This window comes from Mirounga leonina, unplaced genomic scaffold, assembly GCF_011800145.1.
Source record: "Mirounga leonina isolate KUSES-001 unplaced genomic scaffold, KU_Mleo_1.0 Mir_172985, whole genome shotgun sequence".
Classification (NCBI taxonomy): Eukaryota; Metazoa; Chordata; class Mammalia; order Carnivora; family Phocidae; genus Mirounga; species Mirounga leonina.
The window spans coordinates 1,750-17,701 of NW_023270446.1; the positions used below are offsets into that span (position 1 = coordinate 1,750).

General features: G+C 43.5%; 1 protein-coding gene across 1 annotated transcript; it reads left to right on the forward strand.

Moving 5' to 3' along the window:
- Positions 1-234: 234 nt before the first annotated feature.
- Positions 235-3,357, forward strand: LOC118018936 (protein pitchfork-like; the record flags this gene model as incomplete). Its single annotated transcript, XM_035017710.1, is given in 4 exon segments — positions 235-292; positions 295-364; positions 2,006-2,123; positions 3,132-3,357. Coding segments are annotated over 4 exon segments (315 nt in total), but the record flags the coding sequence as incomplete, so codon positions are not given.
- Positions 3,358-15,952: the final 12,595 nt, after the last annotated feature.

The following is a 15,952-nucleotide window of genomic DNA, read 5'->3' on the forward strand; positions in this document are numbered from 1 at the left end:
AGGTCTCATTGTTGGGCCTCCCTGAGATTAATAAAACTTTGGGTATTTTATTCCTGTTAATTTGTTTCACGTAAATTTAATTCTTAGTCCAGATGGAAGACTGAATGGTAGAGAAAAAATTGTCCTTTCCCAGTAACAGAAAGAGGAAGATTCTGTTTTATCTACTTAGAGCCTTTATATGTATGTATATACATCACCCTCTAACTTATTTGTTGACTTATTTCATGGAAATAGGTCATGATGCTTTACCCAGGCATGTACCAGGCTGCAAATCCTTGGGAGGAAATACACAAACAAAATTTGCTCCATTTAATGCCTTGTTGCCTCGATTTAGGACATACTCAAAGGGCAATTATTATCCTGGGTATGTCTCCTCTCTTCTGGAGCATTTCATCAAACAGCAATAAGAAAGGATGTATAAAGGAGGGGTTCCATCCAAACCATGCCAGCTGAATAAGGAACCACCCACCCATCTTTAAAGAGCCAACCTCTGACCTTCCAGATCTCTGGCATTATAGAATTCTAAATCATAGTGTTTCACTCAATCAATAGCTATAAATGTGCCAGGCACTTCCAAGGGGTCCAGAGATTTTGTGTTAAACCCCTCACACAAGGCTCCTCATTCCTTGGAACTTACTCTCTCAAATCCGGACAGATGAGAAGCAACTACACTCAAAAAAAACCCAATGGTAATAAGGACGGTTACCATATAATTTAGCAGTCAGACAGTGACACTTCTGAGAGTGAGCTTACTAATTATGGCAAGAGAGTAGCCATGAGCTAGGTTTGCCACAGGCACACCAGGCAGCGTGGTGACCCGGTGATGTGCTGTGAAGACAGTGAACAGGGTGGTGGTAATGGATGGATGGCGCCACTTTGGCAGGGATGTCCAGAAAGGTCTTTAGGGGCAATGACACTTGACCTGAAGTCTGAATGACAAGACTGAGCCAGCCCTGTGAAGATCTGGGCCAGGGCTTTCCAGGCAGGAGGAGCGGCAAGTGCAAACGCTGTAAGCTGGGGAGGGACTGGTGGGAGGAATAAGGAGGAGGCTGGTGTGGCTAGAGTGTGGAGAGCAAAGAGGAACTGAAAACAGAGCAGGAGTGCTGGGGCTGAGCCCGTGGCCCGAGTAGACCAAGTGCTTCAGGAAGCCATTCGGCAAGTGTGGAACTGCGGGGCAAAGGGTCGAGGTCTTTGTTTTGCTCATGAGAAATCCAAGGATCAGTGAGTGAGTGTAACTTTCTCAAGGTTGCATTAAGGAAGTGGAAGTGTTGACTCTTGGCCCCCGTGTCCATTCTAAGTACTATTTCCAACACAGCAAAGAATCTACACGAAAGACCAAGTGTTATGAACAAAGGCAATTATAATGCCACATCAATCAAACTTTAACTGCTTCTGCCTCCTTGTCCTGAGATTGCTGATTGACTTATCATTACACTTCTAGCCCCAGTTTCCCATCACAGGCAGTACTTATTCATGACTGTGGTAGGCCCTTTTCTCACCCACCACTCCTGGGATCTTTTGGTCCCTCAGCCAAGGATACTGAGTTGCAGAAATATTTTTCAATCTAGAGTTCATTTTAACCCTAACTGGGATGTCAAGACTAGATCTCTCTCTCTTTTTAAAAGATTTTATTTATTTGAGAGAGAGAAAGAGCACAAGCAGGGGGAGTGGCGGACGGAGAAGGAGAAGCAGGCTCCCCACTAAGCAGGGAGCCCAATGTGGAGCTCAGTCCCAGGACCCCAGGGCCATGACTTGAACCGAAGGCAGATGCTTAACCGACTGAGCTACCCAGGCTCCCCAAGACTAGATATCTTTAACACTCACAGCTAATCAGAAATACATTAACAGGCAAGGGAACCCCACACTTGCCCCACATTAAAGAGCTAATTGGGCTTTTGCTTTTTCTCAAGGAATTAGGCCAAGTTCAGGGATAGTTGTGGTACTGATGGAGTTCCTATATGGTCCCTAAGTCATTACACATGATGTTTTGTATTTTTATTTCTAGCCCTGGCACATACAACCTGGAGGTGAAACCACCCCCCAAAATCACCTGGCCAATGAAATTTGGATCTCCAGACTGGGCTCAGGTTCCATGTCTACAGAAAAGAACCCTAAAAGCTGAGGTAAAAAGACTGGACTTCTGTACAGCCTCTCTCTTGTATGTTCATATGTATCAAGGGTTCTTTTCCAGGAGTGTCTGAATGAGCTTCAGGAAGTCCTTGTTCCCCTGACAGCATATGTATGTGCAGTTTTGTACAGATATGCATATGAGAATCTTTTGGGAGAGTTGCACAGTTTTGTTAGATTTTTAAAGGTGGGTATGACTGACAAAAGTCACATTTTCTTACTTAATCCTCAAATAATCTTCTGGTGCAGGAACAGGACAATTATACCTCGGTGATAGAGGAGGAAAATCAGGCTCTGATGGATTAAGTGACTTGTGCAAGTTGACAACTTGAATCTAGATCTTGTGACTCCTAAACCTGTACTCTTTCCATACACCACTAGAGTATTAGATCAGCAGGGGGCTGTAGAGCATTCTGGTGAGAAAATGGATTCAGGAGACAGACTGCCTGGGTTCAAATACTAGCTACCATATTGCTGGCTGTGTGATCTCAGGCGATTTTTCTAAGCCTCAATTTTCATTCTTTAAAATGGATATAATAGAATTAAGCTGATAAGGCTTTAAAGATCAAGCAAATATAGAAAAGCATTTAACATAGTACGTGTAACATAATAAATGCTCCACCCATGTGAGCTATCATAATTCCAGAGGTGCTGTTATTTAAGAGGAACCTTGGATTAATTCCACAACTATTTATTAAATGCCTACTGTATCAACATCATCATGCTAGACCTATGAGTAACAGTCAGGAATCAAACACATAATCTTTGTTGTTGAGAAGTTTACCAGTTACACTTGGAGATTTACCAAGTCCTAGCATGACAGCACAGTAAGATGACAGAGACTAGCTCTATGTTGACAGAATCCTAAGACTAGGCTCGTATGGGGTGGGCTTCAGGTGGGCCACAACAGCGGTGATGTGCACTTCTATTTTGCACAGCCAGGAGGACAGGAGGTAGAGGGTTCTCATTAGAATATTGACCTAAATAGTATTCCTTCATTGCAGTTGTCCACCGACAAGGACTTCAGAAAGCACCGGAACCGTGTGGCCTACCTAAGCCTGTTTTACAGTTGAGGAGCTGTGACTACCTTCATATGCTCCTCCTGACCATAGATCCAGGACTGAGGACAGAGCTGCTCTTCCCCCCTGCACTGCCTTGCTCTCTTGTCTGCCAGCATGGGGCCCAGGGAGGGAAGGGGCTCATAACTACTATGTGAGAACAGAAAGACTACATCAGACTATTCTGTGTCCACATGCTGGTTTGTCATATACATACATAGATGGGTCTGGGGTTCCTGCCCAGTGTTCAGTGGGGTGGCTCCATTTTACTGAAATAGTCATGGGTCTCTGTCCTCATGCTCTAACCAGGTTCCAGTTTTATGTATTCTACCACTAGCCCTGGAAACAGGGGCTCTTGGCCTCTCCATATCAAGGATTTCAATGAGATTTGGGCTTGTTTGGGCTCGTATTTGGGCTTGCTGCATATGGAGGATATTTGAAGGCAGAGCAAAACATGTTTTAAGGGTTCTTCCGGGGCACCTGGGTGGCTCAATCGGTTAAGTGTCTGCCTTCAGCTCAGGTCATGGTTCTGGGGTGCTGGGATCAAGCCCTGCATCAGATTCTCTGCTCAGCACGCAGTCTGCTTCTCTCTCTCCCTCCTCCTCTGCCCCTGCTCATACAGTCTCTCTCATGCTGTCTGTCTCATGCTCTCTCTCTCACATGCTCTCTCTCTCTCTGAAATAAATAAATAAAATCTTCAAAAAAAAAAAAAAGAACTCTAAGCTTCTGAGTTCCTGGTGTGGAGTGGGAAGGAAGGTCCTGATTTCTTTGCCTTTCCCAGATTAATATAAAATTCACAGAGCCCCAAATTCCCAATTTCCCACTATATAATCTGTTTCATTTGTCAATCATCATAGAAATTGAGTTCCTACCATGTGTCAGGAAGAGTGGCAAGGGCTGGAGATATAGCCAGAATCAAAATAAGCTCCTTCACTGGCTTCTTAGACTGGCCTGAAGTATGCTGAGGCCTCCCCAGAAGGCTAATGGACTGGGTCTGCTCTCCAATCTGAATGATCCCCAGAAGACTTCCAAAGGTATAAAGGTCAGAACACACAGAAGCCACCTTCAAAGTACTTATCTAGACACTCTGGCCTGAGAGGTAGGCCCTTTCCTTCCAACACTAACTGAAATAACTCAAGTATAATTCCTTCAGGATGGGCACGAAGTGTGGTCTATCTTATCTTTTAATTGGGAGGTCTTTAGTCCTGCTTAGTCATTAGCAGAAAGGTGAGAAGTCTGTATATGTCTGAATACCAAAGATTGAGAAGCTGTCAGTGACTACAGAAAAGCGTTAGTATTAGTATTACAATACTCTCTGGATTGTTGGCACAGAATTTGAGTGAACACAATCAATTTAGGCTGGAAGGAAAATAAAATCATTTGCCATTCCTGGGCTAGACTATTGAAATCCTTCTCTAGCTATTCACATGGATGTAATAGAATTCAGGATTTGCTTTGGGGCTGTGGGAAAGATGATGCCCGTACACTTCAAAATCCAAAAAAGAAATTCAGATTGATTTTTGTTTTTTATTTTATTTCTTTTAGTGAAAAGTGTTCCACAGCCATTTTTCCCAGGCTGCTTGTGTTCAGAGCTGTGAGGGGCCAGGATATTAGATCTCAAGAGAAGGGTAGCAAGATGACTCAGAGAACGACAGAATTTTCCTCAGTGTATTTTAAGCCTCCATTAGCCATGCCAGTTATGTCATAGTAAGCCAAGAAGCTAGCCTTCCATGTGTAAGGACAAGAAACTGGGACACAGACTGAGGATTAGAAGTGCTGAGTCAGAAGGTCCACCCATAGGGAACACTATGATGAACTTCTCTGCAGGGAACCCATAGTTTGTCCAGTACTTTTGACATATTCCTGAATAAGGCAACACAGGCATTATTTCCTTGCCAGTCGTCCCATTTAATTAACAAAATCTCCCAAAGAGAAAGCCTCTTTCCCAGAAAAAGAACAACAGAAGCTCTCCCCAAACCCTTCCCTATACCCCTCTGCATATGATTTGAGGCTTTTCTTGTTACACGGTTGAAATAATGCATGCCTTGATCCTTGGATCCTACATACAGGGAACTGTTTTTGTCCTGAACATCTGTCCCAGCTACCATGGAAGTCATAGGTCTTCACACCAATTAAATCAAGGAGCCTGGAACAAGATGTTTTGAGCCATCAGGAGCTGGCAGCATTTTCTTATAGACTATTTAGGAGCAGGAAATGGTAGCAGTGGGAAGCTGATGATGTCAACAGATACCCAAATGGCCCCTCCAATGTGGCTTCCTGACAGGCTCCAGGGAACAGGTTATGTGACCCCCATAGGGCTAGACAGGATGTCTCCTCTACCTGCTTGAAAGAAACTCAAAACAGAAGGTTAGGAAATGTGGGGTGTTAGAACATGTGTCTCAGAAACATGTCTCTAGGGCCATGGGAATCACAGGTGAGTAGCTCTCCTATTGCTTTGTCAATCATAGCTTTCTTGATTTTACAGCTTTTTCCAAAAGTAATTGCTAATGAGGACTGCTAGTATAAGGGTTTGCCATGGTCTTGAGTCTTGTTCCTCTTCTCCCCAAAGTCCACCATGTTGACAATTTAAAGGGGCCACTGCCATATTTCAGAGTCACTAAGTTCCCAAACCTCTTTGGCAACTAAAGGCACCAACTTTCTTAACATCATGTTGTTGACCAAGAAAGAATTCACTGACAATTTAAGCAAAGAGGCATTTATCTGGGCAATTAGAATTGTAATTCGGAGACACAGGTTCAAGTAGAAACCTGACTCGGGTTCTGAGGAAGAAAAAGAGGACACAGAGCTGTAAAGGTGAAAGGCCATGAGAGCAGCTCTCATTCAGGTCCTCCAATCCAAAACAGGGATTGGTTGGGTTAGTGTGCAAATGAGGGATTGAAACTTCTTCAACTGCATTGGCTCCTGTCCAAGGGAAGAATGTGACCCATTCAGGTGTCATGGTGAGGAGGAAGTTGAGTCCAGGCTGAGGGCTTCTAGCTGGCAAGAAGTTCATGGCTCTTCCAATGAGGACTTGCATAAATTCCTCCTCCCTTATGGCCTCCCGACCCTATTTTCAAAGAGACTTTCTTAGCTAGGCTGGCTTGCTTCATCTTGATATCTCCTCTTACAATGTTTACATGATGACTTGGAGTACTATCCACCAAAAAGCTTAGGAATCTCTGCTCCAGGATTTGGGGGCCTGAGAGACCCAGTGCACTCACTTCCCCATCTCTGCAATTTCATATCCTGCATCAAAGTTCCCCTTACCAGCAGATACAGTTGCTGTGATAAGCAGTCTAGATAGCCTGTTGCTTTAGCCTCATCTTCAAAAGCCTCTAGGATTTCCAGGGAGAGGAGAGAAGGAGATTTTGGTAGCTACCTTCATTGTCTATTTTCTATACTAAGTGCCTCTTGGGCTACTTCCCAGTTCACAGCAATTCTCCATTTCTGGAAATAGCCCCTAAAATACAGGGATAGGTTCTGGTGAGGTATAACTTGAAACAAAGAGAAACAGACTCTAAGATCCTTGAATCTGAGTTACATTTAATGACAATTCTGGAGAGAAGGCCCAGGAATTCCTGGCAGAGGTCCAGGAACTGTCATACCTGCTGTGACTTCACCTTCCCTTTTAAAGTTCTCATCTCCCAGTTTTGTATGGCCTGCTAAGCTCTTTCCTGCCTCAAGGCCTTTGTTGATGCTGTTGCTGGGTTGCCATTTCCTGAGAAAATTCTTCTTCCTGTCCTTTGTATGCCTGATTCCATTTAATTCTTCACAGCTCAAAGGTAATGTGATGTCCTCTGAGAAGACTCCCCTGACCACCCTAATTCTTTTTCTTTTTTTCCTTTTCCATTTATTTTCTTTTCTTTCTTTTGTTCTGTATCTTTCACTACATTGTAAGTCCCACAAGAGCTGGGATCATGTTTGTCTTGTTCACTGCTCTATCTCCAAAGTGATGCACAGTGCATAGAATACAGAAGGTGTTTGATAAATACTTACTGATGAAAGATATAATAAATTGTTCCACTCTCTCAATTCAATAGTTTCTTCTTTGGGTTCTTATAGATACTTATATCCTTCCAATAAATTCTTTTTTGGCTTAAGCTAGCCAGAGAGTTTTTCTGTTGCTTGTGATCCCAAATACCTTAACCAGTGTACTGACGGCAGCACCCTTTGCTATCTCCAGGAAATGCAACTCTTATAGAAAATCCACGAAGGCACCAGCTCCTCTACAAGAAGACACCGGAGGAGTGCTCCATTCTCACCTTAATATAGTAAATTGCATTGAATATTCAGTCAATGCCATCAAATTCATGGTGACAAAGGAAGTGAGTGACAGAACAGATGAACATTTTGTGGTTGAAGGCTGTGGATGGTGGTGAATCTAGGCAGAGAGTTGGTCTGTATTAACATCAGCAGACCCCAGGAATCCTCCCACACCATCTCTGATATCAGCTTTTATTATGCACTTCGTAATAACTCCTGTTGGATTTTTACAGTTAAGATGAACTAAAAAATATTAATTTACTCAATGGATGAGTGTTTTTAACTTAAACTTTTTTTTTCTTCAGTGTACCTATTGAATAGTATTTTTCTATTTGTAAGATCAAAGATACATGTGCATTTTCTTTATTAGGGGCAGACTATATGTCTTTGATTCTAAGATGTTCATTGTTTTATATTTACTGTTTCCAAAATTAAGATGTAATTTACAATCTGTGAATACATTTAACAAAGCCCTTCTGATCCCCAGAGAATTACTATTAAATATAGTCTGAGTCCTCTACTTGAAGGTGCTTTAATATCTTAGGATATTTAGTTCCTCTGCCATAGTTAGCAATGTTATAGCCTATTAACACTTGGTTAAACATTAGGTTTTTTCCTGATTATACTAAGCCTGTGATGAACTCTTTGAAACTAGATCACAATCTCCCTAATTTATCGATTTTTTCTAGTTCAAGTATTTAATAGGTAGGAAGTTGTTTTTTGGTTTTTGGTTTTTGGGTTTTTTTTAATGAAAGTATATTAGCCAAATTGGGTAACTTAAGAGTAGGGGGAGATGTTGAAGTTTGTGGAGATTAACCTACCAACATTTTTTATTTGAGTGATTTGTGGGCAAGATAAGGAAAAGCTATATTGGTGGAGTGGATACTTTAGGCAGAAGAAATATGGATCAAATACTATAGATGAGAATTAGCTTGCTAGCTGATAGGTAACCGCCAGAAAGTTTACTTAGCTGTTAGAGTGAGAAGAAAAGTAGTCACTGCAATTCATTCTAACACTGCACTTCCAGAATGGCTATCTCTGGAGAACCCGGAAAGAGAAAAAGAGACAGGGGCAAGTTACTTTTTATATCAAATAATTTTTTGCTGAGGGTTCTAGAGGGGAGGGATGTGGGGGGATGGTTAGCCTGGTGATGGGTATTAAAGAGGGCACGTACTGAATGGAGCACTGGGTGTTATATGCAAACAATGAATCATGGAACACTACATCAAAAACTAATGATGTAATGTATGGTGATTAGCATAACATAATTTAAAAAATAATTTTTTTGCTATCTAATTTTAAGAATAATTGTGGGAATGCACCATTTTCATAATTAAATAGTGACTTACCACTGACTTGGGCAACTCTGTACATACAAGTCAGGTTTAATCTGAGAATCCCCTTTGTCCAACTCCAAGCCTAAATGCCTGTGAGACCCCCAATCCTTTCTGATGGCTTCCCAGAAGACAAGCCCAGGGCTCTGCATTCTCATCAGCTGGGGTGCTTCTCCATCACCAAGCCCCTTCTCTCCCACTCATTGTTTCCTACACTCCTTTGAGTGTTTGACAGCCCAGTCTCCATTTACCATTGTTATTTCTACACATCTGCTGCCACCTGTCCTTCCCACCAGCAGACGTCGGTTTCTCCCAGACACCAGCCTCTTTCCCCTCTGCAATACCCATTTCCAGCTCTCCTCTGGCACCACTGTTTCCTACCCCAGCCCTATGGACTCTTTCTCTTGCCTTCACCCTCATCCCCTAGCCATGGAAAGACTCTTACTTCCAAATGCCAAAGTTCCAACTGCCAATAGCCAGCAAGTCAACTGGATCTCTGTAGCTGCAGAAAGAAACAAAGGGGCACATTCAAGTGAGATCTCTGTGAGGCTACAGGATACAGACATGTGGAAAGTGACTATTCTCCCCTCATTCTCGACTGGTAATGGGCAGCTCCCAAGTATGACCCTAAAGTCCCACATGGCAAGTGTTCCTCCCCATCTGCCCACATTAGTGTTTACACCATAATTTACCATGTGTGTTAGACATCTATGTCTCCTTCTCAGGAATAAACTATCTGCAAAAGGGCTTTGCCTGCCAGAATCTTATGTTATTTGAGAATGAATTACGGACTGCACTTGGGCTCTCCATTATCCCTCTGTCTCCCCTTCACTGTGGATTCAATTCCCCTGACCATTCTTTCAGGGCTCAGAACTGAGGACACAGGACATCAACATCATTACATTCATAGGGAGTAGTCTCGTCATTTATGCCGGTGAGGGCATATATCAGGTGTGTGCACAGATGTGAATCTGCATCCGTGGGGAAAAACTTGGCTGGTTCTGGTCGAGACTGGGGCCAGTTGATAAAGTAGCACACTGGCTTATAGGCTGGGCCTGCAAGGAGAAACCAGCCATCACTGTAGTCTCCACTGCCGGTCTCACATGCTGATGACCTCTACAAGGGGAAGGGCTACCTTGGAGTTAGCTTGGCATGATCCCGGTAGATACTGCTATGCTCCTCTCCCATGCCTATGGGAGAACTTTAAACAGTCATGACACTTTTTTCAACAGAATCTGAGCAAGGCCTAAGCACCTTTTATGACTCAGAAAGCTTTAAAAATCATTTAGAGCCAATACATAAAATAAAATCAATTTGCCATCACAGAAACAAGTAGCCAGGATAATTATGCTCCTTGTATGAATAACTTCACAGACTGTTCAAGTTCATTATCAATAAAACAGCTACCTTTTGTAGATGGCATATAAAGGGATTGGTGCTTTGTTTAGAGGCTTTACACACATTGTTTTGCTTAAATTTTAATTCCTGCAATGGTCCTATGAGGGAAATATTATCCTCATTTTTAGATGATGCTCAGAAAAACTTCTCAAAATTGAAAGATTAAGATTAATACCAATTCAGTCATCTATTCTTTCCCCAAATATTTACTGGGAATGTACTGTTTCCAGGCAGTCTTATTCCAAAGCTCATGTTCTCCTCACTCTCCTCTCCTGAGTGGCCCCATCTGGTCTGGGCCTTAGTCTTATCTCACACTTATAGCCAAACACTTAGGTATCAATCATGAAGAAGGTGAGGTTTGAGGGGAGAAAAGACAACACAAAGACAAGTATGGACTGCTAGGAATAGAGACTGTACCAGTGTTGGCATCAGAACATATGGATAAGTCTTGGTGCTGAGTACTGAAGGCCAAGTCACTTCCCCTCTCTGTGCCTTAGTTTTTTTATCTATCAGTGAGGCATTTTGGATTTGATGAGCTCTGTTTTCTCCCAGCTCTGACATTCTGGAATCCAGCAAAATGGCTGGTGGCTTGTGGTTCTAGTCCTGACTTCATCGTGGAAGGAGAAGGGAGTGCAGAGTTGGAAGAAAGGAGAGGAAGAGGAGTAACTTTCAGGAAGATTAGACTGGGGAGAGAAGGTGGTGTTATTCCTGACACAGGAGCTCCTACAGCAGAACAGCCATACCTAAAAAACAAACAAACAACAACAACAAAAAAAACAGGAAGTTATACAGGCTTCCCAGTTGGGGCTTGCTGCCACCCAGGAGACTTCCGGGGTGTCAAGCGCTCAAGGGCCTTTGGATTTATTGGTGGCCTCTCCCAGGGCTCGATTTTATCATTCCCTAGTCTAGACTTCCAGTTCCTCTGCTCAGGGCCCAGGGCATGGGGTGGGGGAGACCCTGTGTAGCAGCGTCCTGGAAACAGATGTCTGCCCTCCACCCCATTTCTAGGGAACTCCCCCTCTCCACCTGTGAGAAGGAAGAAGGGTGAAAAGACCGGAAGACTCAGAGCTCCAGAGCAGCATCCTCCCCATCATGCCTCCACACCAGCTCCCTTGGTCATGGTCAGCCTCCTTGATCAGCCCTATAGAAGAGAAGACCCCTTTATCACTGTGGGAGTGGCATAGCTACCATCTCAGGACCACACGTCCCCAAGGCCTTCACGTTCATATCTCCACCCATCCCACATTCATGAGAACGGGCACTGACCCCCCAGTGGAGAGAGTAAGCCAGCAGAACCCCCTAACCAGCAGGCCTCACTACTCTTGACACAACTGCTTACAATTGGAGGTATTAACTCAGCACTGAGGTCAAGTCCCCTTAGGGGTGTGGAAGCCCAAGGAGAAAGTGAAGGGCACCGTGCTGGGAATCATGGTCCCAAGCCCAGGGCCCAGGGCCAGGAAAATACACGAGGGGCTGCGATGAGATACTGAAGCATTCAATTGAGGAATGTAATTTTCCTTCTTCAGGACTGGGCCCTACACTCAAGGCCAGTAGCAAAGGTCCTGGAAAGGATCCAGTTCAGGGAAAGGGCACAATTAGCCCTGCTCATCTTCTTCCCTGTACCTTTGTGCTTCTATTGCCACAGCTCTGGAGGGGAAAGACAGGGCAGCCATAGGAGGCTGCGGCTGCCAATTCTCTTCCCTTATTTCAGCCCAGGGCAAGGACAAGGAGAGGGCAGTTGCTACCAGAGAAACGTAGACCTTGTACCTATGCCCACTTCTCCTCATTCTGGGAGGGGTAGTGGCAGTAGGGTGTAAGGAACATTGTGACCTACTTTTGGTAGAGCCTGACTCCCTAGGAAAAACAGATCAGGGGAGGGCAAAGTGTGCAGGAGGGGAGGGCGGTCAGTGTCACCCAGGTGTCAGGCAGGGCTTGTTTCCGCTCACCTTGATGCAGGTGTCAGGGCTTGTTTTTTCTCACCTTGATGCCCCTGAGGCCATAGATTTGCCACTGCCAGCAGCTGTGCTCTCTCAGCCAGCAGATAAGAGTGGGCACAGGTGCAGGGGCCACTGACAGCTTGGCCTGAAAGCAGATCCTCAGGCTGAGCCAAGAATTTGGCTGAATGCATCTCACCGCCTTCTCTGGAAGGAGCTGATTCAGATGCCCAGGGTGAAATTGATCTTTGGGTCCCTAGAACTTGACACAGACTAGGCCCCTGATGAAAGTTGGTTGGTTTTATCCTAAAACTTCGCTATTAAAACAGTAAGAAATATTTATTATTTCAGGGCGCCTGGGTGGCTCAGTTGGTTGGGCAACTGCCTTCGGCTCAGGTCATGATCCTGGAGTCCCAGGATCGAGTCCCGCATCGGTCTCCCTGCTTGGCAGGGAGTCTGCTTCTCCCTCTGACCCTCCTCCCTCTCATGCTCTCTCTCTCTCTCATTCTCTTTCTCTCAAATAAATAAATAAAATCTTTTAAAAAAAAAAGAAATATTTATTATTTCATATAGTTTCTGCAATTCAGGAGCAGCTTGGCTGAGTGTTTCTGGATTGGATCCTGTCATAAGAACTGCAGGTTGCAGTCAAGATATTGGCTGGGACAGTCCTTGAAGGCTTGACCAAGTCCAGAGGGTCCATTTTGAAGCTGACTCATTTACATGGCTGGCAAGCTGGTGCTGGCTGTTAGCAGGAGGTCTCAGTATCTCTCTGTGGACCTCTCTGTAGGGCTCCTAGAGTGGTAGCTCTTTCTCTCAGAGTAAGTGATCCAAGGAAGAGCATGATGGAAGTCCCACTCCAACATAGCCACAATATTCTAGTAGTTACATAGGCTGGTCTTAGTGTAGGAGGGAACTGGCGGGCAAGAATCACTGAAGGCCATTTTGGAAGCTGGCATCCACACTGACCTGCAGTTTTTTGAACGCCCATTGTGTGAAGGTATTTTGCTAAATACTGGGATTCAAAAACTGAGACACCATCCCTGCCTCCAGGAACTCAGAGACTAGTGGGGGAGATCTAGATATTGCAGGGTGCCAGGGGAGCACTCAGCAGGGGCAACAGCCCAAACTGGGTTGCTCGTCAACAGCCTCCCAAGTGTCTGACCCTCCTATCTAGCTTTTTTTAGTAGAGTTTTCATATTTTGTCAACTTATCCAGTGCTTCCCAGGGACATGTGCCTGGTACATGGAGAGTGCTCAATAAATCCTGAGTCTTACTATCCTCCTTTCTCTAGACCTGATTCCTGCCTCAGACTCATCTTGTTGGTAGAAGTCCTGATTGTTCTCACTTCCTCAGTTTGCTGACCTGACTCTACCCAGATGCTTTACTATCAACTGTGCACATACTTACAACTCAGGATAGGATTCGCCTGCCTACAGCCTGTAACTATAGAGCCTCTATCAACTGAATTACTCCTCAAGCGATGGACTGATCTGCATCTTTTACATTTAATGGTGTTTACCTCCTCATTCTCCTTTGAAAGGTAAAGTGATACACTGGCATATAGAAGGGCAGATAACCCAGACCCAGCCCAAGATCTTTCTGGAAAATTAAGAGAGTTTTACCAACTATATAAAAATTAATCCTCAGGATCCCCCAAATTCTCATACCTTACAACTTGTCTAGCATCTAGGACATGTTTTATTCCCTTGAGAGAAAACCTGTATTTTTTTTTTCCATTTTAGAGTATCCTGAAAATTGGCCTGGAAATCTTTCTGATCCCCTGGGGGAGAAATATCAACTTACCATCCACTTCCTACTTCCACCACTGCCTGAAGACCCCAAAATTCTGACCTGTACAAGTACTGAATCATGAATACCCACTGACATATGGGAAAAGGAAAAACAGTGCATCATTTAAGGGAAACCATTAGCTTGAAGGAAAAAAAAAATTCCAATAAATACAAAAGTGTTTCTGAATTTCCTATTAAAAATCCTTCTTATAACATTTTTGCTATCTCATGGAACATGTCTTTATTACTTTTCTTTTCTTAAGAAATATTTTTTTGGTCACTTTCACTGATGTATTTTTCTTAATGAAACTTATAATCAATTTATCAAATAAACACACATACACTCTTTGGGATTTTAAATTAAAACATTTAGAGATTGACATGTGAAAATTGACAACACTATAATATTGAGTTTTCCCATCTAGGGACATGATTTATTTCTGAGGGATTATGAGAGCCACAAAGAAGAAATTTATATATTTTATTTCCTCAGATCCTCAGGGCCCAGCAGATTGCCTGGGGTGTAATAGATAGTCAATAAATATTTGCTGATTCTTTATCAGGTTTGAGTGAAATGTGAATGAATTGGGAGGCTTTTCCTATGCTCTAAAATTATTTAATTGTTTCTTAAATGTTGATGGGGTATCTGGCTCTGGTGGTTTTTGGCAAAACTTTTTTTTTATTATGTTCAATTAGCCAACATATTACATCATTAGTTTTTGATGTAGTGTTCAACGATTCATTAATTGCATATAACACTCAGGGCTCATCACAACACATGCCCTCCTTAATACCCATCACCCAGCTATCCCATCCCCCAACCCCCCTCCCTTCTGCAACCCTCAGTTTGTTTCCCAGAGTCCAGAGTCTGTCATGGTTTGTCTCCTTCTCAGATTTCTTCCCATTCAGTTTTCCCTCCCTTCCCCTATGGTCCTCTGTGCTATTCCTTATGTTCCACATATGAGTGAAACCATATGATAATTGTCTTTCTCTGCTTGACTTATTTCACTTAGCATAATCCCCTCCAGTTCCAACCATGTCAATGCAAATGGCAGGTATTCATCCTTTCTGATGGCTGAGTAATATTCCATTGTATATATGAACCACATCTTCTTTATCCATTCATCTGTTGAAGGACAGCTCAGCTCCTTCCACAGTTTAGCTATTGTGGCCATTGCTGCTATGAACATTGAGGTGCATGTGCCCCTTCTTTTCACTACATCTGTATCTTTGGGGTAAATACCTAATAGTGCTATTGCTGGGTCGTAGGGTAGCTCTATTTTTAACATCTTGAGGAACCACCATACTCTTTTCCAAAGTGGCTGTACCAACTTGAGTTCCCACCAGCAGTATAAGAGGGTTTCCCTTTATCCACATCCTCACCAACATTTGTTGTTTCCTGTTTTATTAATTTTTGCCATTCTAACTGGTGTAAGGGTTATCTCATTGTGGTTTTGACTTGTATTTCCCTGATGGCTAGTGATGTTGAACATTTTTTCATGTGTCTGTTAGCCATTTGTATGTCTTCTTTGGACATGTATGTCTACCTGTTCATGTATTCTGCCTTTTTCTTGACTGAATTATTTTTTTGGAGGGTGTTGAGTTTGAGAAGTTCTTTGCAGATCTTCGATACCAGCTCTTTTCTGTAATGTCATTTGCAAATATCTTCTCCCATTCTGTGGGCTGCCTCTTAGTTTTGTTGACTGTTTCCTTTGCTGTACAGAAGTTTTTATCTTGATGTAGTCCCAAAAGTTCCTTTAATACTTTCTAGCATCCCACAGAGAACCTCACTTTTACATTCTGGACCCTAAGCTCATGGAAAAGGGAGAGAAAGCAACAGCCTGAAAAACCAGAAGTCTGGTGGGTTTGGGGGCGGGGGGGACATGCCAGACAAGAGAGAAATGGCATGGAAAAATCCAAACTGAGGCTTGGCTTGTTGAAGATGGGGGCTGGATCCCTGCTCCCTGCTCCTTGCTGGAGAGACGAAAGGTCTGGGGTCTGTGTGACCTACCAGCTCAAAGCAGCACCACCTCATCTTGGCTGCAGTC